This window comes from Cadophora gregata (assembly GCF_030347475.1).
Source record: "Cadophora gregata isolate MNR1 chromosome Unknown scaffold_16, whole genome shotgun sequence".
NCBI classification, from domain to species: domain Eukaryota; kingdom Fungi; phylum Ascomycota; class Leotiomycetes; order Helotiales; family Ploettnerulaceae; genus Cadophora; species Cadophora gregata.
Genome location: NW_026695939.1, coordinates 301,692 through 321,860, shown reverse-complemented (window position 1 = coordinate 321,860; position 20,169 = coordinate 301,692). Strand labels below are relative to the sequence as shown.

General features: G+C 47.5%; 9 protein-coding genes across 9 annotated transcripts; 5 read left to right on the top strand and 4 right to left on the bottom strand.

Annotated features, from left to right (window-relative positions):
* Positions 1–25: 25 nt before the first annotated feature.
* On the top strand, positions 26–863 carry ONS95_005360 (uncharacterized protein; the record flags this gene model as incomplete). Its single annotated transcript, XM_058498765.1, has 2 exons — positions 26–233; positions 433–863. 2 exons carry the CDS (start codon positions 26–28, stop codon positions 861–863), a joined length of 639 nt encoding a protein of 212 aa, XP_058351030.1.
* Positions 864–2,595: 1,732 nt separating this feature from the next.
* ONS95_005359 (uncharacterized protein) lies at positions 2,596–5,457 on the top strand. Its single transcript, XM_058498764.1, has 3 exons — positions 2,596–2,743; positions 2,791–4,080; positions 4,151–5,457. The coding sequence occupies exons 2-3, from the start codon at positions 3,583–3,585 to the stop codon at positions 4,793–4,795; spliced, it is 1,143 nt and encodes a 380-aa protein (XP_058351029.1). The 5' UTR covers positions 2,596–2,743; positions 2,791–3,582; the 3' UTR covers positions 4,796–5,457.
* Positions 5,458–5,818: 361 nt separating this feature from the next.
* On the top strand, positions 5,819–6,190 carry ONS95_005358 (uncharacterized protein; the record flags this gene model as incomplete). The annotated part of the gene is made up of 2 exons (XM_058498763.1): positions 5,819–5,943; positions 6,004–6,190. The coding sequence occupies 2 exons, from the start codon at positions 5,819–5,821 to the stop codon at positions 6,188–6,190; spliced, it is 312 nt and encodes a 103-aa protein (XP_058351028.1).
* A 342-nt stretch (positions 6,191–6,532) lies between these two features.
* On the top strand, positions 6,533–7,013 carry ONS95_005357 (uncharacterized protein; the record flags this gene model as incomplete). The annotated part of the gene is made up of 2 exons (XM_058498762.1): positions 6,533–6,605; positions 6,646–7,013. The coding sequence occupies 2 exons, from the start codon at positions 6,533–6,535 to the stop codon at positions 7,011–7,013; spliced, it is 441 nt and encodes a 146-aa protein (XP_058351027.1).
* A 572-nt stretch (positions 7,014–7,585) lies between these two features.
* ONS95_005356 (uncharacterized protein) lies at positions 7,586–8,585 on the bottom strand (the record flags this gene model as incomplete). The annotated part of the gene is made up of 2 exons (XM_058498761.1): positions 8,348–8,585; positions 7,586–8,303 (listed from the first exon to the last, which is right to left on the bottom strand). The coding sequence occupies exons 1-2, from the start codon at positions 8,407–8,409 to the stop codon at positions 7,586–7,588; spliced, it is 780 nt and encodes a 259-aa protein (XP_058351026.1). The 5' UTR covers positions 8,410–8,585.
* Positions 8,586–9,014: 429 nt separating this feature from the next.
* On the top strand, positions 9,015–10,098 carry ONS95_005355 (uncharacterized protein). Its single transcript, XM_058498760.1, has 2 exons — positions 9,015–9,670; positions 9,763–10,098. Exons 1-2 carry the CDS (start codon positions 9,461–9,463, stop codon positions 10,009–10,011), a joined length of 459 nt encoding a protein of 152 aa, XP_058351025.1. The 5' UTR covers positions 9,015–9,460; the 3' UTR covers positions 10,012–10,098.
* A 396-nt stretch (positions 10,099–10,494) lies between these two features.
* ONS95_005354 (uncharacterized protein) lies at positions 10,495–11,274 on the bottom strand (the record flags this gene model as incomplete). The annotated part of the gene is made up of 3 exons (XM_058498759.1): positions 10,495–10,520; positions 10,583–11,108; positions 11,161–11,274. 3 exons carry the CDS (start codon positions 11,272–11,274, stop codon positions 10,495–10,497), a joined length of 666 nt encoding a protein of 221 aa, XP_058351024.1.
* A 1,712-nt stretch (positions 11,275–12,986) lies between these two features.
* On the bottom strand, positions 12,987–15,880 carry PEX5 (Peroxisomal membrane signal receptor PTS1). Its single transcript, XM_058498758.1, has 2 exons — positions 15,086–15,880; positions 12,987–14,941 (listed from the first exon to the last, which is right to left on the bottom strand). Exons 1-2 carry the CDS (start codon positions 15,260–15,262, stop codon positions 13,157–13,159), a joined length of 1,962 nt encoding a protein of 653 aa, XP_058351023.1. The 5' UTR covers positions 15,263–15,880; the 3' UTR covers positions 12,987–13,156.
* A 78-nt stretch (positions 15,881–15,958) lies between these two features.
* On the bottom strand, positions 15,959–18,256 carry ONS95_005352 (uncharacterized protein). Its single transcript, XM_058498757.1, has 3 exons — positions 18,054–18,256; positions 17,210–17,887; positions 15,959–17,115 (listed from the first exon to the last, which is right to left on the bottom strand). Coding segments are annotated over exons 1-3 (1,122 nt in total). The 5' UTR covers positions 18,056–18,256; the 3' UTR covers positions 15,959–16,673.
* Positions 18,257–20,169: the final 1,913 nt, after the last annotated feature.

Genomic DNA, 20,169 nt, shown 5'->3' with positions numbered 1-20,169 from the left:
AAGAAAAAGAGAGAAATCAACCAAAATGCAATTCTCAACCACCCTCATCTTCGCCGGCATCGCCGCTCTCGCCAGCGCGCAGAACCCGTTCACATTCACGAGCTTGACGAGCATCAAGGCTGGTGAGCCGTTCAATATCACTTGGGCTCCTTCAACTGGGACGACCGATACGATTTCGTTGGTGTTGAGACAGGGTGAGAGTACGGATTTGGATACGGTTGAGACGATTGCTTGTGAGTTATTTCTCCCCTTTTCTTTTCCTCTCGAGCTGTGCCTCTTCGTGGATGTGCCAACCTTTGGCTCCTCCACCGGAAAGCCTGAGATCAGATGCATTCAAGATCTTGTTGGCAGCGAAGAGCACAGGACCGTCAATTGAAACACAATAAACATTTTGAATGAGACGTAGAATTGACATTTCCTCCCCCCTCACAGCCAAAATCCAAAACACCGGCTCCTACCTCTGGACCCCCTCCACAACCCTCGTCAACGGCGCCGGCTACGCCTTCCAAATCATCGACGACGGCAACACCGCCATCGTAAACTACTCCAACCAATTCTCCATCTCCTCCACCAACACCGTCACCCCCGTGCGCTCCTCCACCGCCTCATCCGCATCCGCATCCCCATCCGCTTCCTCCAGAGCATCAATCACATCCGGTTCCAGCGCCGCTGCATCTACAACTGGCGCCACGACGAGCGGCTCGAGCAGTGGATCAGCGACCAGAACGTCTTCGAGTACCAGTGCGAGCGGGACGCAGAGCGCGGCTACTTCGTCGCCGACGGGGAATCTGAATGCGGCGGGGAGTGTGAAGGTTGGTGGGGGGTTGTTGGTTGTTGTCGGGGCTGTGATGGCGCTTTTGTAGATGTGTGGAGATGTCCTTGGAGGGGTTGAGAGAGAAGCAAGAAGAGAAAGAGATTGTATATATGATGGATTGGATTGGATAGGATTGGATATAGCTGGGAAGGAAGAGGAGGAAAGAAAGATGGGAAGGAAGAATAATGTTTAAGCGTGGGAATTGTGGTTGGTAGATTGTAAATACATTTGTTCTCCACGGGTGCGTTTTCGGGGTGCAGGTCTACATTTGGTCGGTTTCTGATCTGGAGACTACTTTCAAACTCTACTATCTCCTTCCCAGTTGAGAATCATTTACTACATTTTTCATTCTAAGCATCAATAATACCGATGTTTTTGCGTTGTTGGTTAATATTGGACTGAATTCTTTTGCATTTGAAGAATTTTCTTTCTCCCACTGTCCAATCTTTTGATCTCACCTCCTGCAAATCCATGGTTTCCTCTTATCTGGCACAATTAGGTGACGAAACTGCTTAGGAGAAAGCATAGGTAGAGAGACATTTGACGAGCCAGCAAGACATTGGAGCAGGCGACACTGATTGAGCTCGAGAGATTGACGTTTACGGGGGACTCGATTGGATTCTAGCAGAGTGCAGTAAGTCTGCTATTTCACTGCTATTGCAACGCGGTTATTTGACACGATGTCTAACATGCATTGCACTGCCTCTGAAGACTATTGGCGAATGCACGTGACCAAGCCGTGACCTGATGTGAAGCAAAACACAGCCTCACTTCAGCCGCAGCCTCAACTTCACATTGCATTGGATCTGAAATCATCTTCTCTTCATTTCTCCTTTTCTCTTTTCCGCCTCACAGTTCAGTGCTCCTGTATCACAAAATATGGCACGCAAACCATCAACTCGTATTCTCTTTGCGCTTCCGGCTTTGTGGTTCCTTGTATCGATTTCCTGTTTCGTCCAAGGCTTTGGCTTTAACTTTAAGTCCGGCGAGGCTGGGATATCAAATGGCTATGATGGCGTAGTAGAAAGGCGGTTTGTCTCTACTATTGTATCAGAAGACACAAGGTACTTGGAACTCGATAGCACCAGCGAGTTTTCAGCCGAGAAGACAGATGCTCACACCGGGGCGTTGCTAAACCCGGCAACAGCGTCTATACCACGGACGAAAAGAGATGAATTCGTTCTATCAATACAACCCCTCGACTACCTCAAAGAAAGAAATATCTGGCCACCGCTCCTCAAATCCAACTCCAACTTCTCGTTCGCATATCTCTATTCCTTAGACGAATCGTACGTTCCTCCTTCTGAGCCTCATTTCTCTTGCAATTCACACATCTCCTAACACGCAGCAACACAGCCACATCCAACCACTCAAAGTACACGAAGGTGTCTGCCTCGATAGGTTCACTTCACTTCCAAGCTGGCAGCTCACCACCTATCGCGGCGCAAGAGACCTGCAAACCGCCAATTGCGCGATCTGTATCTTCATTCTCTCCATATTCCTATTCTCTGTCTCGGTGAGTGCTGTGCTGGGAGTTTTTCTTGCTGCTGTGGCGCTGCATTCGGTGGGGGATTCGTTTACGGTTGCGGCGTATGTGCTTGCTGTTGGGGCGTTTGCGTGGTCGGCGTTGATGGCGTGGCATGCTCCTAGGTGTAAGTTGAGACTGGGGTTGGGGTTGGGGATGGGATTGGGGTTGGATGATCAGAGATTGGAAGGGCGAGGGAGAGGTGGGAGGGGGGTTGTGGGGACGGGGGGGGGGGGGGGGGGGTGCGGTGGTTGATGGGGTTGATGGGGTTGAGTTGGAAGGAGGGGCTAGTGCAGAGGGAGGTGAGGTTTGAATCTTGAATGGAGATGCTGTGTGTTGTCCCTTTTCTCAACAGACTTGCTGTCGTTTTTGCCTTGAACCACTTGAAGATTGCCAACCTCAAGGTGAGCAGTCCGTGTATTTTTTTTGTCCAATCATTAACCTCCGTAAGGTGGACTATGGTGACACACTTGCCCCGTCAGGCATGAAAGCAGCTCGTCCAAAGAGCTCAAAGTTTACATCCGCTGTTGGTGTAGTTGGAGAGTTGAGTTTAAGGACGTTGATGGTACAGCTAAGCGGGATTCTGACCAGTCGCTTTCTACCTGACATGGTTACATCTACCTTCAACCCCACTCACTTGAATGATGAGCTTCTCACAGAGCTTTGAATTCTTTCAAGGCGAGTTGACTGTCCGAACAGGGTTCAATTGGCTGGACAAATACTGTTCATCCCTTTGTGCAAGAAAGGATGATGGGTAACTTTGACTTCACGCTTCGCAAAACAGAGAACACTAAACACCCATCTTCTACATTTCTTCAAAATTAGATGTACAGCCATTCGAGAATACTAGTAGCTCTACGTTATCTGTGTCGTCGCCGTACATTTGATGTACGAAGAGTTTCCATTTCAGCTAGACCATCAAGCTGAGGTCGTCAGAGCAGCGCTGATTGGCTGTTGCGCCTCGGCAAGCAGATCAACCCGAGGCGGGTTGTTTTGTCCGAGGGGTACACAGCAGCATCAACGACATATATCAGCCTTTGAAAACATCTGCTGTACCAAATGCGGATAATTCTGAGCCTCCGACTCCAGGCATTTGCGAGCTATCTAATGATAATGGATCTGCCTTGCCGTCAAGATATCTACCTAGCCTAGGAAGGAGAGCATATATAAACCCAACTGCATCCCAACCACGCCAAGTCCCCACTCAAAATTCATCTCTTGACTTTCAGCATAGAAGATCACAATGCTCCCCCGACCAACAATCGCCATCATCGGCGGTGGGCCATGTGGCCTAACGCTCGCCCGCCTTCTCGAATGCAAAGGAATCGCCTACACCGTATTCGAGCGCGACTCCAGCGCGACCTCGAATGAAGCAGCAGGAGGAAGTCTCGACATTCACGCTGAGACTGGTCAGCGAGCTCTTAGAGAAGCCGGACTGTTCGAGGAGTTCAAAAAATTCGCGAGGTATGATGACACGGCTGTTGCGATCGCTGACAAGCGAGGGAAGAGAATCCTAGAGATGGGACAGGAGCGTGATGCGCCTGAGATTGATCGGAAAGATTTGCGAAGGATTCTGTTAGAGTCGATCCCGAAGGAGAAGATCAAGTGGGGTCGCGCTTTGAAGGCTGCGGAGATTGGTGAAAATGGCAGTCCGATTCTGAAATTTGCGAATGGCGCTGTGTTGGATGGGTTCAAACTTGTTGTTGGAGCTGATGGTGCGTGGAGTAAAGTGAGACGTCTGGTATGTGTATTCAACGAACTGCTCTCCAAAAGCTCCTTGTGTATGTATGAAAACACTGACATTCTTTCAGATTACACAAGCAACACCCAAGTATTCAGGGAAGACCTTCCTTGAATCCCGCATCAGCACCTCCAACCCACTCTACCCAACATTAGCCAGTAGAGTTGGCCCAGGCATGTTTCTCTCAATCGGTTCGGGACAGCCCATCGTAACGCAACGGCAAGGCAACGGCTCTTATAGAAACTATTTCGGGCTTCAAGTTCCAGTAGATTTCTTCCGCAACAGCACTGAACTCGATCTTCAAAATCTCGAAGCCACACGTGCCATGCTGCTCCGGGATTTCTACGCCGACTGGGCGGACGAATACAGAGAGTTGATCCAACATGCGACTGACTTTCGTGTCTGGCCGCTGCATACTCTTGCTGCTGAAGACATGGACTGGGAATCTGTTCCGGGCGTAACGCTCGTGGGCGATGCGGCGCATCTTACGATTCCGAATGGAGAGGGAGTGAATCTCGCTATGACGGATGCGTTGGAGTTAGCTTCGAAAATCGTTGAGTACGAAGGCGCTGAAGGTCATTTTGCGAGGGCCGTACGGGAATATGAAATGGAGATGTTTTCTAGAGGGAGGGCGACCATTGGTGAAGGCACGGTGATGGCGGAGGGTATGTTTGGAGAGAGTCCGGAGTCGTTTCTAAAGGTAATGGGTATGTGAGAGTGGTGAATTGAAGATGCTTTGGTACAATCAGAAGCGAGTAGGAACATTAATTGGTGGTCATGTGGGATGAGAGCTGGGGAACTCTACCTTGGTAGCTGAGCATGAACACTCCCTTCGAACACGCATGCTCAATGCATTTGTAGCGCCCAGCATTTGTGGATATCGTAGCAACCTTGACTGGAGCAGTTCAATGATATGTGCAAGGTCTAGCTATTCAGAAGAAAATGCATTCGCCAGTCTCTCATCGCTGCGTCATGCGTCTGCTCCAAAGTCATCTCTCTAAACGCGTTGATATCTTGCGAGCCGTGTCCATCTTGAAGAGTTCGATAACCTGCGTCACAGTCGTGGTCGGGACATGATTACAAATCTATCTTCTGCCGGGTAGAGGACTTCAAGGACAAGAATCAGTGCATTTCGACTCTGGTGTAGTGTTGCTAGATGCGATGTCTAGAGATGTTTAGCCATTGCAGTCCTTTTCGCTGATATATATGGAGTTTCGGCTGAGCAATAATAGTCCGGCGTCACTGAGATTAACACGACTGCTAAATATTGCAGGGTACGACGGACGCATGCATTGATGAGTTATCGGATAGACATTTTGTTATAGCAAGTTTACGTGCAATCGATGAGGATGGAAGCTTAGTGGAAATCTATCAAAGGCATGGATACTTAAGGAGATTCGGGCGAGTCGGGTTGGAAAGCTCGAAGCGGCTCGGACAGCGAGCTTGGCGGCGAAGTACGGCACGGGGCAGCCAGGGCCAGGTCTGTCGTTACAGTACCTGCCGAAAAACCAATGCCAACACTGACTATTCCACAGGCGTCCACGACGATCGACCTCGGACTCAGCTTGAGGCTATCTACGCCAACGCTTACTATTCTATGCGCTTGCAACTAGTTCTTGGGAGGTATTTTTGGTTATCTTTCTGTTGCCATATGATATACAATACTCTGAAGTTACTTTCGTCCCTTTCCCATCCTCTACATAGCCTCAGTAACTCAGTCGACGTAAACAAGAAGTGTATGGCCTTGCGCGGCGGAAAAATCATTAGGGGAGCAACAGGAACTTATGCGTTGCTGCACGCGTTGAAGGCTCCCAGTGTCTACAAAGCCCAAGTGCTGTCGGGTCCTCGTGTTAGCAGCAAATGGTATGTCCTTGTCACGGTACTTCAAGCACTTGAATGGCCAGTCACTTACTCTGACTCCAGGGCTGTGGTGAAAACAGCTGTAGCTGAGCTCGAAACTGTCGCCTTAAAGCGTGAATACAGCAATTATAAGATCCCCGACGTGGCCTCGAGCCCCTATATCCGAACCCTCTACGATGCTGTTGGCTCCTTTGAAAACTACGGACGCCAGGATGGTGCTGCTGCGGAGGATTCTTGTTGTGGAAACTGATCTACAATCGTTACCATCCCACCAGTATCGACTCGATTCACCATTGCCTAAAATCATTTCTAAATCGGTCCTGTCCGCCCTAGACGTCTTGAAGAGACTCAATGCTACTCATACAGGCAAGTATCCTACTTCCAACAGTGTCATCGATAAGGTCTAAAACATTTAGACGTCAATCCCAACAATGTTTTCCTCTCGAATATCGATGGGCCTTCTCCAGTAGTTAAGTTGGGAGATTTAGGAACGAGTACGTACTCCTCTGCCTCTTGCTCCATGCCCTTGCCCAACACTCACATGTTTAGTGATTAAGGAGGGTTATAACAAACAGCGGCTTCAAAGCCTTCCATGTCGGGCTCCGGAAGTGTGGCAAGGCGTAGGCTGTTTTCATTCTTCAGATGTGTGGTCTGTCGGTGTTACGGTAAGTCGCATTCACTCCTTCTTATGATGTAGACTAATAGAGAAGTTGGCACACTGGCTCTATGGGCGACCTGTTTTTGGTGCAAGTGACAAGATCATCGAGGATCATACCGAAGCGTGGTGCATTGCAAAACTCCGGACTCTCGTTGGGCCACTCGGGCCCAGTATTGATTATCAGCCCTACAAGGACGAATTTGAGCTTGCCGAACAACTCGTGGCTATGGAAATGGGCCCGAAACTTGGCAAGCTAATCAAAGTAGGCACCTTGCGCCAGGAACTACAATCTCTGTCAGGTCCGTCTGTATCGACGCAGCTACTAGACTTCATCGATTATTTGCTTGTCGTTGATATGGCAAGGAGACCAACTTCACGGATTACACTAGAACATCCATACCTACTGTCTATTTAACGATGAAAACCAACAGTCAGTAACCGAGGGGCCCGGTTGAGAGGACGACAGACACATTTTGGTTCACTTACCCGATTAAAATAAGGTATAAGACCAAGACTCGCTGTATAAGAAGTGCCATTCGAATTGTTGAAGCTCCGTATCAGTAACCATTCTCGAACAGGCAAAATCTCAGCTTCGCATCAAAGTTCCATCCTGCTTCGCGATGTGCTTCACTTACACCACTACCACCATGCACGCTAAAGCTCCTTGTACTTCAGATTGCACAGTTGTTGAGACAACTACGGAGACATGTCAAGATGTCAAGGAGGGATGTGAATGTAAAGGAACCGAGAACTCTGGAGCGGGAGCTACCACGAAGCGTGGCAATTGCCCCAATCACAGCTGGTAAGTCAAATTATCAAAACGCCAGCTAATTCTGACATATATAGAAGAGTGGCATTGAATAATAAGGGTTGAAGACTTATAGAGGTCGGAACTTCTGTGGGGTTATTACTATTGTCGCAGCCCCAACTGGGATTCCTGTCATTATTCTCAATGATAGCACTGGGCCAGAATCATTGTTCTTACTATCAATTTACAAAGTTTGATTCTGTCCTCGAGGGACCTTCTCTCTCAATGGATCTTAAAATTGCTTCAAATGAAATATATGTACCATTCCAGCAGTCCCTGATAATCGGCCCAAAGCATAGCCCTTCAGTCGCAGTAAAACTCCCTCTAATGAATCGAAGCCTCACACTCTCATCGTCCAACTGCGGGTACAGAGGTCCTCCAGTGACGATCTCATAGCATATTGAGCCGAAAGCGAAGATATCATCGGCAGGGTTAAAAACCGTTTCGTCAAAATCATCAACAGCGCGTCGGTATCTTGGTGGCTGGATGGCCGGATCATGTGAAGGAGATCTGTAATTATGAGAGCTCGCAAAATCACAGATTTTGATGTTGTAGTCGTCATCTAGCAGAAAATTTTCTAGCTTGCTATCGCAATGAGATATATGGTGTTTGTGGAGTAGACTGAAAGACTCAGCGATCTGAGCGATCCATTGATGCTTGCGACGTTGAGCAACTTCAGGGTGAGACTTGATATAGCGAGCCAGATCTCCCTTCTCCATCCAATCCATGATTATACCTTCAGCTCCGAAATGGTGTATTGACAGAAGTCGCGGATGACTTCCAAGGATTTGATAAATTGTTTGCTCGTTGAGAAGATTTTTAGGGGATTTAAAACTCTTTTCTGCCTTGTTTTTATCAACCAGGTAAACAACGCTTGAGGTCCCAGCTCCGAGGATGCTACCAGGGGTCAGCGACTATATACATTGCTAAAGGGAGCTTACGTCTTAGCTGTTCTGTCGCCTTTTCGACCGCTTTCAATATCTTTTACCACGAGCTCATCCATTAAGACCAAATCAGACCTTGTTAACGTAGGAAAATGAAAGAAGGTGGAAACTTCTCGAGGCTGAGGTTTCGTGTTCCTGGGCGGCAGGCCTAGTCCCCATTTAGACAAATACTCGTGATTCCCCTTACCTCATCATCCCCTTCTTATCACGACAGAGAAAAACATCACAACCAGCGAGAACGAGATTTTTAAAACTAAAATAACAAAGGCTACATTTAACAGTCGTCCTTTAGCTAGTTGAAAAGCCCAATCTTGTTCGTATTACCCACTTATAATTTTGTTAGTTCGGCAGGACTGTGCGTCCAAGCCCGTCGCTTAGTGTCACCTATCAAATAAAGTAACAAAGACATTCGGTTCTCAATAGGAATTGAGACGTTACAAGCAATGGTGCAATATACATTTTAGTACCAAGCTTCTGCTATCTAAGAGACTACTCTCTTTTATAGAACTTCGCTTAACATAGATCTTTAAGGAACCCGTGGCCTTACGGCTTAGGAGCCTGAGTTCCTAAAGCCCAAAAGCGAATACCATCACGTGACCATAAGCGACGTGATCTGTCGTTATCTTACCTACCTACATAGCTGCCATCTCGCTCAGAAGGACCATGGTACGTGAAGCGAACACTGGATCACAAGAGCCTGTCGTAAGACGTATTCCCCACAGTCGAGCAAATGTCAGCAAAGTCAGATTTTGCAAAAGCGAAACACCCCTAAAGTGCTATCCGACAGATTTCAGATTCTTTGTAAGCGAGTACTCTTTCAACGTATGTTCGATGCAATTTGAGACTGCTATCCAGGATTGTTGCAGTTTTTACGTCATGCATTTTGTCGGCTTATCATAGTACCGCGGACTTTAGCGAAAGAGCGAAGCGAGTTGATTGTTTTGATAATTAAGTCCGCCGCATGACATCAGTTGACATAAAATCCAAACACGTATAAGTAAAACTCACAAGAATACCATTCTTGCTTTAGAAATCCAATACGCCTTGCAAGGAATTCCACTGGGCGATATCTTCCATTCCTCGACATTATTCAACAATCCACAATCCACAATGTCCCACCCACACCAGCTCAAATCTCTCAGCCCGCGCGAAGCCATCACCGATACACTTTACCGTGTCCTCCTTGCCTTCGATGAAAACGATATCCCACTCTTCGATTCCGCCTTTGCAAGCGAGGACGTATCTTTTGTCATGAATGGGAATACCACCCAAGGCCTTGAGACAATCCGGTCGACGCTTCTTGCTCACATGGGACCCATGGTACGTAAACTGCACACTAGTTCAAACTGTCCATTTATTTGAACACAGATCTATAAATCATGTCTCCGTACCTGATGCTGATAAGGACTCAGGACACTACACATATGATTTCAAGCATCCGTGTTGATCTTGAAGATGGTTCTGACACAGCGACCTTGACAGCAAATGCTATGAATCAGCATGCTCCTTCGGGAAGAGGAGATGAAACAGATGGTTCAAAGTTCTTAGCTGGTACAAGATACTGGATCTATTTCATTAATGTGAAGGGGGATTGGAAGATCAAGAAGTGGACGATGAATATTGTTTGGTCACAGGGAGATCCATCGATCATGCGCCCCTGAAACTTGCTCAACGCTGGTTGGCCTTGAATAGTTACTAAACATGGAAAAAGCGATTTGATAGACTCTTATGTTCATATATTGCTCTCGAAATTATCATAAAACCGTTTCGACGACTACTCAGTCATCTGAAATACATTACACTTACCTTGGTATGCCTGGTGGTCTACAGCGGAACAACAAGTGACACTAAAATGAGGGTCCCGAAATTCGAAGTTTATATTCTACCTAAAAGGAGCGGAAGGAGAGCTGTCTAGACAAACTCACGTATGGTCAATAGGCGAATGATGGTAATCCTCTTGCTACCAGACTTAAACACCAACTTTCATTTCTCGACCCAATCTCATCACGAAAGAAGGCAATTCAATGATCATTGACTGAAATAAAAACTCCTCGTATGAATCATCTTGCACTAGAAATGAAACAAGCCCAGAAGAAGTCTAGAGGTGTATCGATAAAGATATTGCCTCCACAGTCCCAGATACTCTAGAACGGGCAGTTTGAGTACACAGCTATTCGATTGTATCAGCTCAATCCTAATGGGCCTTGCTTGGATTCCATGAGACAAACTTACAAGAAGCGTACCACCCAATCAGATAAGCATCATTACCCTGATCATTTCCATGGTCAGCAGCGCCAAACACATGAGAAGCCTCATGCACAAGGACATTCGCCTTGGTAAGCTGCTCTCCACACTGATTATCATCAGAGAGTCTGAACCAAGCTTGGAACAGTCGCACGTTCGCCGGGTTTCCCTGTGACGTAAAGGACACGTCGGCTACGACATTACCATTCGTCTGGTTGGGAAGACAGATGAGGTTGAAGTTGGTATTCCAGAGCGTGTCCACGATCATCCTGTAGCGATCTCGGATAATGGCGCGTCCATTGGGGTTATTATTCCAGGGGCCGAAATAACGGTCGAATCGTCGGCGGTTTGTGTCATCCTGGAACTCGAGGGAGATAATGGCGGAGTTGCAGAGTTCAACCGCCTGGAAGGCGATTTGGAGGAGGGGAAGGCCAAGGCCACCGCAAGTGGTGGACCCCCAGCGTTTTTCTAAGCTCTCTGCTGGCTCTGGTTGCTTGAACTGCTTGATGTATTCCTTGGGTTGTGCGTCAGCTCGTTCCATGTAGAATCAGATTGATAAAACATACATCGAAAGTAACATTCATGTCAAGACCAATGCTCGTGGTGGCTGGGGGGAGAGCCGTGACAACGGAACCCAATGTTAACATGGCTAGCAAACCAGTGGTGGTGAAGAATTGCATCTTGAAAGAAAGAGGTATCCGTGGACTAGATGGGAGAGAATGAGCAGCTGGTGATTGACTCAGAGATCTGGAAAGTCGAGGAGAGAGGATGGCAGATGAAGGCTGCTTGTTCTGCCATCTAGGGGAGAAGTCCAGTGCTTTATATACTTGGAAGACACTTGGTCTAGTCTTGGAACGTGCGAATATTCTCCCTTGCTCAATACTACGTTCGTTTCCTGAATATCTTGATGCGTCAACGACACGGGAAAACAGAGGCGCAGCCGGATCACGTATATTGTTTAGGAAGGTGGAAGACTGAATTGAGTAGCTATACCATACAATGGACAGGCAGGTGGTGGAATTCCACCAACTCCACGGACGGAACTCTTTTTGAGATTCAGTGCATGCTTCACGTGGCTGTCGTACAAGGGAACATCAACAACTTCTTCGCGTAGGCATCAAATCACACAACACTCCTCGGGTTGAATCTTGGCCAAGGAACTTATGCTTCTCAACTAGCCATAAAACTATCGAGATACGATCTTACTGCGTTATGCCCTAGGTATGAAGGGTCTTGGCACACCGAATAAGCAGGTGGTTGTGGTACAATGCGAACGAATGCGACGCAGAATGCCAAGCGTCAGCTTTCAGCACACCAATTTTTCTGGACTAGTCAGCTCCTAAATCGGCGAGTAATTCTTTGTCACAGTTCTGACTTCATAGTGTAGTTGGGCCCCCCGTCTACAGACCTAGATATCTTGATGTTAAGCGTACCTCTACCAGAAGTCTAGTGATACCAAGATGAGCCAATGTAAACAATACCTCGCTTAGCCATAATACTTGTGCAGTAAGTCTGGTGCCAAATACCTTCAAGATCTACAATAACTCAGGCCTATGACGACTCTAACGACATGTCAGAAGCTATTTCGAGATACCGACCCTGGGTAAGAGCATATCCGAGTTGGCCCCGACCAAAACTGCATCTCCTCACCTTCACACACCTGCTTCATTCACCATACCTCTCAACCCCCTTACCAAACCATAATCCTCTAAATTCCAATCTTTGTTGCACATCGTAGTCCCCTCTCCAGAGCAACCGAAATATCGTGCTCGATGCAACCAAGCTTGCGAAATCGAGAGATGAAATAAAGCAAACAAATCCTCGCTTGTCTCCTTTCAAAGGGCGTATTCTCCACAACACCAAAACGTTGCAATCACTTCTTATTGTAAAAATATAGTGTTGTCCTACATTCCAACATGAGAATCTATAAAGAACATTTCTGTATCAATATCTAATCAAAGTTTGGATTTGCATAATTATGCATACGCCAGTGAGTGCCTCCCCTCTCATGATACAGGATCATTTTTACTGTCAAGGCCAAGGGTGACAAAGGTTAGCTAGATCAAGACTCATAACGACCGGAACACAGCCGAATTGCTCTTAGTTGTAGACCTTCACCCCCCTTCTCTGGACTTTACTTGTCCCCTCCAGCCCAGCACTGGACCAGCCACGCACGCAGTGAATTAAGTACGCCTCAACTCAAATGATACTTTACACGCCACTCCATGACTTCTTCTTGATGTAGGGAGAAATGAGGATGGACTCGAGTGTTTTAGTGATAAGTAAACAGCAGCCTGGAGGTCAAACATAAGAATAGAGAGTTGAAGTTGAGAATTATAGAATGGGACCGATTTCCGTAGTTGAGAGGGGGAAATTCTGTCTCGATGGAATGGATTGACATAACCACGCATTCAAGCACAGGATCTAAGTGATGAGTGAGTTCGTTTTCGTTCATGTACATCCTTGTCATTTACTCATGTTATCGACATTTTATCTTTTATGCCATACCCTTACCAAAACACATCACATCAACATCACCTCATATCCCCACCCACTCCCAATCTAAAACTCAAACTCCCCTCTAAAAGCCTCAACATCCATCCCCACCACCACCCTTTCCGCTAAGTCCCTCCTCCCCATCTGACTAAACACCCTCCTCAGCGTATCGTAAAGATTCGTACTCTGATTCTGGCTAATCATCCTCTCCAGCTCCGCCTCACTCACATTGCCATTCGCGTCGACGCCGAGTCCACCCGCACTGCTGAGAATATCACGCGCCTTCTCGCGCCCTTCATTCTCAACGACTTTGTGCATGGCCAGCGCACCGAGGAGATGCGATGCAGCCTCGTCGTAACATCCGATATTGATGCAGGACACACCCAGATTGTACCGCGCGCGCACGAAGTTCGTCCGCAGCGTGAGGGCCTTCTCGTACGCTGCAATAGCTTCCTCGGACCGTCCAGAATTTGCAAGTGTAGCTCCCAGCCTATTCCAAAGTAAATGAACTTGATCTCTCTGGGTCGATGCACCTGATTCACTCGACGCGAGAGCAGCAGAGAAGCAGTCGACAGCCTTGTCGTACTCCTCTGCACCATAGAAGAGGACGCCGAGACCGACTTGCACATCTGGGTCCATGTGTTCGCCGTCTGGGGAGAGCTGGGCAGCAGAAATGAAGAGCTCGGTGACTTTTTCGTGGAGGAGGTGGCGGTCTGTGAAGCCAATTTCGGCGTCTGAAGAGAGCGATGATGGAGAGATGATGGAGGGATATTTGACGGAGAGCCAGCGCTCGAGGGTCCGGTAGGCGGTGCTGTCGTAGCCTTCGTTGGTGTAGCTTACTGCTAGACCCATGAGGGCTGGGAGATTGCTGGGATCGATCTTGACGGCTTGTTCGAGAGCACGGATAGCAGGAGTTTCCTTCTCGTTTTGAGCTTGCGCTGACCCTAGAAGGACCCATGCATCGATATGCTGTGGATCTTTCTGAACTGCTGCCTCGAAAGCCAGAGCTGCTAAGGAGAGATTTCCTCCCTCATGCATGATCCTGACACCTTCCTCGAAAGGATTTCCGACCTCTTTGAAGATATTATCCTCTTCAAACATATAGTCACCTAGCTGCGGATCCCTGAATGGTTGATGAGTGCCAAGGCCGTCAAAGCCATCCCACTGATCGAAATCACCCATATGTTCGAAATCACCCCTATGCTGTCCTATATTCTCTTCACCAGCCAGTTCCCTAGCAGCAGCAGTCTCAGCTTGTATGCCTCTCCAAATAGACTCGAAATCACCAAATTCATTGGTTTCGGATTCAAGGACTGACCTGTCCATTTGTTCCAACTCTGCTTCTGCTGCTAGACTCTCATCTTGTTCTCTGCCCTGAATATCAATCTGCTTGAATTGCTCCTCCCAGTGCTCATCATCAAGCTCTATCATCTTCCCTTTTCCTTTATCCTGTTGTTGGAAGTTCTGCGGTTGCTGGAACTGTGAATGGTTCATCATTCCCATACCCATTCCCATACCCATTCCCATATTCATGCCCATGTTCATTCCCATAGGTGATTGGTAGCCTTGATATCCATTTCCCATCTGCTGGGCCATAGGACTACCTGTCCTAGCACCTTGGTTCATCTGCTGGAAACGAGCAAAGTCCTGGGGACTGAATGCTGTGCCTTTAGGAGCCTGGAATGCAGCTTCCATCCTCGCCTGATCCACGCCCGGGTTAAATTCTTGTGCCCAACCATTTATACCTGGTGATGTAGAGCCGGCTCGCATATGTGGGTTCTGGTGGAGGTCGTGCTGCATGGCGAAAGCTTCTGGGAGTTGTCCATTCTGTTGCATGAAATCGTTCATCATCTGTTTGAACATTAGCCATTATTCTCTCAGTGTACTCCAACTCATTCGTCTGCCCTCTCCCCCTCCTCTGCTCTTCCCCCTTCCCCCTTCCCCCTCTCCTCTTCCAAATCCCCCATAACCCCCCAAAAGAAAAACCCAACCTACATTATCCTGACTCCCACTCATCCCCACGCCTCCCGTACTCCTCATCCCCTGCATACTCCCCCCCGGCCTACCCACTAACCGGTCCCTCTGCAGACTCTTATCATCCTGAACGTGTTTCGTGAATTGGCTCAGCGGATTCCCTGCCGTAGAGCACTCTGCTCCTCCCATGAATGACATTGTGGCTTTTCGTTCGTGTATGTAGTCACCCTCGTCCCGTTTCGTTGCTTCTAGTTGTATCGATCGTGTGGAGTTCAATAGAACGCAAGGAACTGTCTCGTCCGTGTCAGAATTCCAGGATCTAAGTTGATTCGTATGACTTGCTTTCTCGCAGAAGTCGTATCGTATCGTATCGTATCGTAAATACCAAACCCCCCGGCACTCTGTCGCAGAATCCCTTTAACGAAATCCAAGTCCGATTTATTAATTCTCTCCTTCCTCAAAAGCAAAACCCCGCCTTGGCCGTTCACTTCGCCACGCCAGGTGCTTTCTCTCAGTCTGGCTGTTTGCTGTCTGGTTGTCTATCGCGTTCTCTAGTCAAGCAAGCAAGTACTGCACCGTAATGTATCGTACAACAAAGACCAACCCGACGTGATATGTATATTTGTCAGACACGGCGAACGTGAGAATGGGGCACAAATTAAGGTAAGAAGAGTGTGGGGAAGCTTGCTTGCTTGCTTGCACAGGGAAGAAATTCTGGCTGGGCTTGCGGCTACGTACGTTGCGTTGCGGTGCGGGCGTGGCGGAGAGGAGCCGAGGTGCGTTCTGGTTATTTGCCCTTGTGAGTCTGGAGGGATGTCGGCATTCGGCGAATGGTCTTGGCGCGGTGGAGTCAGGTAAGGTTGAGGGTCTGTGAATAACATATCCGGGATCACATGAAAAGAAAGTTTACATCTGTCAAGGTGAGGAAGAGAGATGGATTTATCTTTTACATGGAGTTATTATTTCCCTACTAAGGATACCAGCAGACGATATTTGTAGGGAGAATAAATCAGGTCCCAGATTCATAATTGATCTCTCAAGTCAGCCATGGAGGAGTCAAATGAAAATGCGGAAACGGTATCTCAATAATTCTTACTACGGTATCATCATTGCATAGATATATGCAGCCACCGAACAAACAAATGAAAGCCCAACCATCCATCCATCCATCGTACAAGCCATGAGCGGAGTTATATCTATGAAGTCTCCTTCTTCCTTACCCTTTCTTTGCTTCCCGTCTTTCTCTTCTTCCCTGCCTGATCTGGATCAGAAAAAGCCGAGCCCAACACGCCATGCACGCATGCAGACAATGATAGGTCCAAAAAGAATTCCCCTATTTTACAAATATCGTAGAAAGAGTTTTAAGACAAGGTGTTGTAGAAGGAAGGGGGAGCCAGACCAGACCAGGCAAGAAAGACGAAAAACACAAGATCCAGAAAATGCCACTCCTTGCCATGGTTCCCAACCAATCCCGCAACTTTTAATACACCCGCCATAGTTCACTCTCAACTCTTATCACGCTGTTGTACCCATCATACACTCTGTCTGTCAACCTCATACACCCGGACAACATCGTTCACACTCTCCTATCAACTGCGAGACAAGCAGCTTAGAATGCTTGGTGACGATTCTCTCTTGGGACGCCACCATCACCACGGCTCTCTCTGCTTCCAGCACTGAAATCGATTCTCAACTGGCGGCCATAGACCTCCTTTCCAACCAACGCCTCCTTACCCTTGACAGCACTGTCCACATCGACGAAATCAGCATGGGCGAATCCTCTAGGTTGGCCGGTACGTCTGTCGATGGCGACACGGACATCGATGACGTTTCTGATGTCGCGGAAGAGCTTGTTGAGGTCAGCATCGGACATCTCGAATGCGAGGTTGCCGATGAAGAGGGTCTTGGATGGTGGGTTGGTAACTGATGTGTCGCGGCGAGTCATGTTCATGTAGTTGACGACGAGGCGGCGACCTTCGAGGGTGGACTCGTTCTTGGCTTCGATGGCTTTGGAAGCTTGCTCGACTGATTCGAACTCAACATAGCCGAATCTGTGGTCCTGTTAGCCAGACATCCAAAGTATGTCCCATGCAAATTCTGCACAAGTTAAGGATTTGAAAGGGACAAGAAAAAATGTGCACATACCCCTTGCTCAAACCTCTAGCATCAGTAGCGACAGTGGCCTTCTTGATCGCACCGAACTCCCCAAAGGTCTTCTCCAGATCCGCAGCAGTGATATCAAACAACAAGTTCCCAACATAAACACCATTCGAAGGTGCTGGGGCAGCACGGGGGCCACCAAACGATCGTCCACCATCACGCTGCATGCCACCTCCTCGTCCACCGCCATAGCTATCTCCACCACGATTTCCTCCATATCCACCACCGCCATATCTATCTCCTCCACGGTCTCCACCATAGCCTCCTCGTCCACCACGGCCTCCGAATCCTCCTCGGCCACCTCCATTTCTGTCACCACCATACGAAGGACGATCGCCACCTCTGCGATCATTGTTGTACTGTCTCGGCTCACGAGGAGCATATTCGGACTCACCACCAAACGATGAGGGAGCCGAGTCAGAAGCCGAGTCAATAGCGTTATTCACAGCACTGCTCTCACCATCCGAAGTAGGGACAGATTCTGAAGAGCTGTTGTTCTTCTCGGCGGCATCATCACTGTAGCGTCTGAATGCAGAGGGTACGATGATGGATGATTGTTGGGTCTTGGAGCGGATGGCGAAGGGGGTGGAGGTGTTGAGGGTGCGGATGCTGCTTGTCGTTGACGACAAGGCGGCGCGGAAGACGGAGCGGCGGATCAAATGCCTGGGACGGGGAGGTTAGCTTTGATTCAGTTGCTCTGACTTCACGTCTTCTATTTCAATGCATCAAACAATGGTAGCTAGCTTGCAGCTTGATCGAATCGATCCATCAATGAAATGGAATCAACACACAACACCATCCATTCCAATCCACAGAAAGTATAACTTACATGATGAAGAGCTTTAAGGAGCGGACTCAAGTAATATCTCGAGAAATGCCGGTACAGAAGACGAGAAGTTGTTGTGGTTGATGTGAAGAAGAGGTATGTTTGAAGGGGAGGTAAGTGTGAGAGAAAGATGATGATAGCATCGAGATTATTTTTCTTCGACTTTTCCCTTTCCGCGACAGGGTCGGCTCCACTTTATTTTGGCGGGCTAATCCCTTTCAGGAGTGGTGTTGATGGACCTTGCGCGAGGACACCTCCTTTCTTTTGGAATGAATTTTCGCGAAGGAATTTCGAGAAGGCAATTTGAATAGAGCAAAGGATGAAATTTGCAAGTACTAATGCTTGTTTTTATTATTCTATTAGAGATCTCGTCAGTTATCTTTATAGCATCAGTAAGAGACTGCGAGAGCTTTCTCTAACTGTCATTTTTAGAGCTCATCTGTAGCTCCATTGCTTTTAGAGCCAAATGGACAAGCAGGCTCAATCGCCGATTATTACAATCCCAAGACTGATACACAACACAGTCCACTTACTATGCCATAATTATAGCATGTTCTGTTCTTTCGATCGAGTTTTCGAGAATAATTTTTTTTCCAAGCAGGAAGTTCTGTGGATAGAAGGATGAGAATTTCCAACGAGTCGATGTTTTCGTTTCACTATTCCAACAAATCTCGTCGCTCATCTTCACAGCGGCACTAATATATTACTACATGTCCATCTTCAACTGCCCTTTCCAGACTTTACTACTTAGGTATGTAAAGCTCACTTCAACACCTCTCACAGCTAAATGACGAATGGCTTCTAGTCACCACAGTATCAGCAAACCCCTCATCCTTACGACAAAAGACTGCCCTGGTAGTCGATGTTTCTTTATCAATGTTCTAATATACATCCCATTCATCGTCTTTACGGCACTACCAAAAGACTGTGACAGCTCCAAATTCCATTTCTTAAAGCTCATCTGCAACTTCAGCGGCCACCTCCATACCCAAACACACAGATATTTCCAGTCACTTACAGTATCAACAAACCCCTAATCCTTAACACAAAAGACTGCACTAATGATCGATATCCCTCATGTATATTCCAGTAATTATTTCAATTATCGTCACACAGCACCACTAATACACTCACAGCGATCGTCATTTTTAAATGCCCTTTCCAGACGTTACTTAGATATCTAAGGCTTACTTCAACACTCCTCAAAGCTAACGCCAAACACCCGAGACACCTAAACAATTCCAGTCACCCCCCTGTCAATAACCTCCCTACCGTTAATCTTTACTGTAAAGAACGGTACTAATACTCGATATTTCCTTTCAACATCTCAATAAACATATCGTCGCTTATCTTCACAGCACTACTAAACAACCTTAACTGCCCTAACTGCCCTTTCTAGACTTTACTTAGGTTCAACAACCCGAGTAACCCTCAAAGCCGAAGCCAAATACCTACACATTTCTTATCACCTACCTATCTATCAATAAACCCCCCTCTCCCTGGCCCTCTTAACCCGTACCACAAAACACCACACTGTCCTAACAAAATTGCAACGGGTCCAATCTCACAATCCATCTTTCTCATCCATCCCTACTCTCACAAAAGTCTCCTCGCGTATCTGCCTAGAAGCACCAAGAACACTGATTGTGATATCTTCACCTTCACCTATCTCCTCCTATCCCGTATGTTCAGACCTTACTTGATTCCTATCCGAAACTTACTTCAACACCTCTCAAAGCCAATTCCAATTCCAGAATCCAAATAAAACAGACGGTGCCAATCACCCAGTAACACAATCCTAATCCTAAGAACTGGTTCTGGTTCTGGTCCATACCTACCGCGAAGACGGAACTCTGATCCATCCACTCTGCCGTCAGAGCACAGAGTACAGAGCACAGTACAGCATGACGGGAAGTATAAAGTATAACGCAAGATAACACAATACAGTCCTCTTTATAAGATACATAAATACATAGGTCACACTAACCCTCCTCTCCCCTCCTCTCCCCTTCCCTCCCATACTTTACGTATCCTGCCACTACGGCAAACTAACATTCAAACTGAAACCTCTTCACTACAAGTTATATAGATATATAGATACATAGGTACTTATTCAGCA

Coding starts and splice junctions, on each gene's coding strand:
- ONS95_005355 (XM_058498760.1), top strand. CDS start 9,461: ATGTCCCACCCACACCAGCTCAAATCTCTCAGCCCGCGCGAAGCCATC. Junction 9,671..9,762: donor TTGCTCACATGGGACCCATG/GTACGTAAACTG, acceptor ATAAGGACTCAG/GACACTACACATATGATTTC.
- ONS95_005352 (XM_058498757.1), bottom strand. Junction 17,116..17,209: donor GCTAGAGGTTTGAGCAAGGG/GTATGTGCACAT, acceptor ACAGGACCACAG/ATTCGGCTATGTTGAGTTCG.
- ONS95_005359 (XM_058498764.1), top strand. CDS start 3,583: ATGCTCCCCCGACCAACAATCGCCATCATCGGCGGTGGGCCATGTGGC. Junction 4,081..4,150: donor GGAGTAAAGTGAGACGTCTG/GTATGTGTATTC, acceptor ACATTCTTTCAG/ATTACACAAGCAACACCCAA.
- PEX5 (XM_058498758.1), bottom strand. CDS start 15,262: ATGTCATTCATGGGAGGAGCAGAGTGCTCTACGGCAGGGAATCCGCTG. Junction 14,942..15,085: donor TGAGTGGGAGTCAGGATAAT/GTAGGTTGGGTT, acceptor ATGTTCAAACAG/ATGATGAACGATTTCATGCA.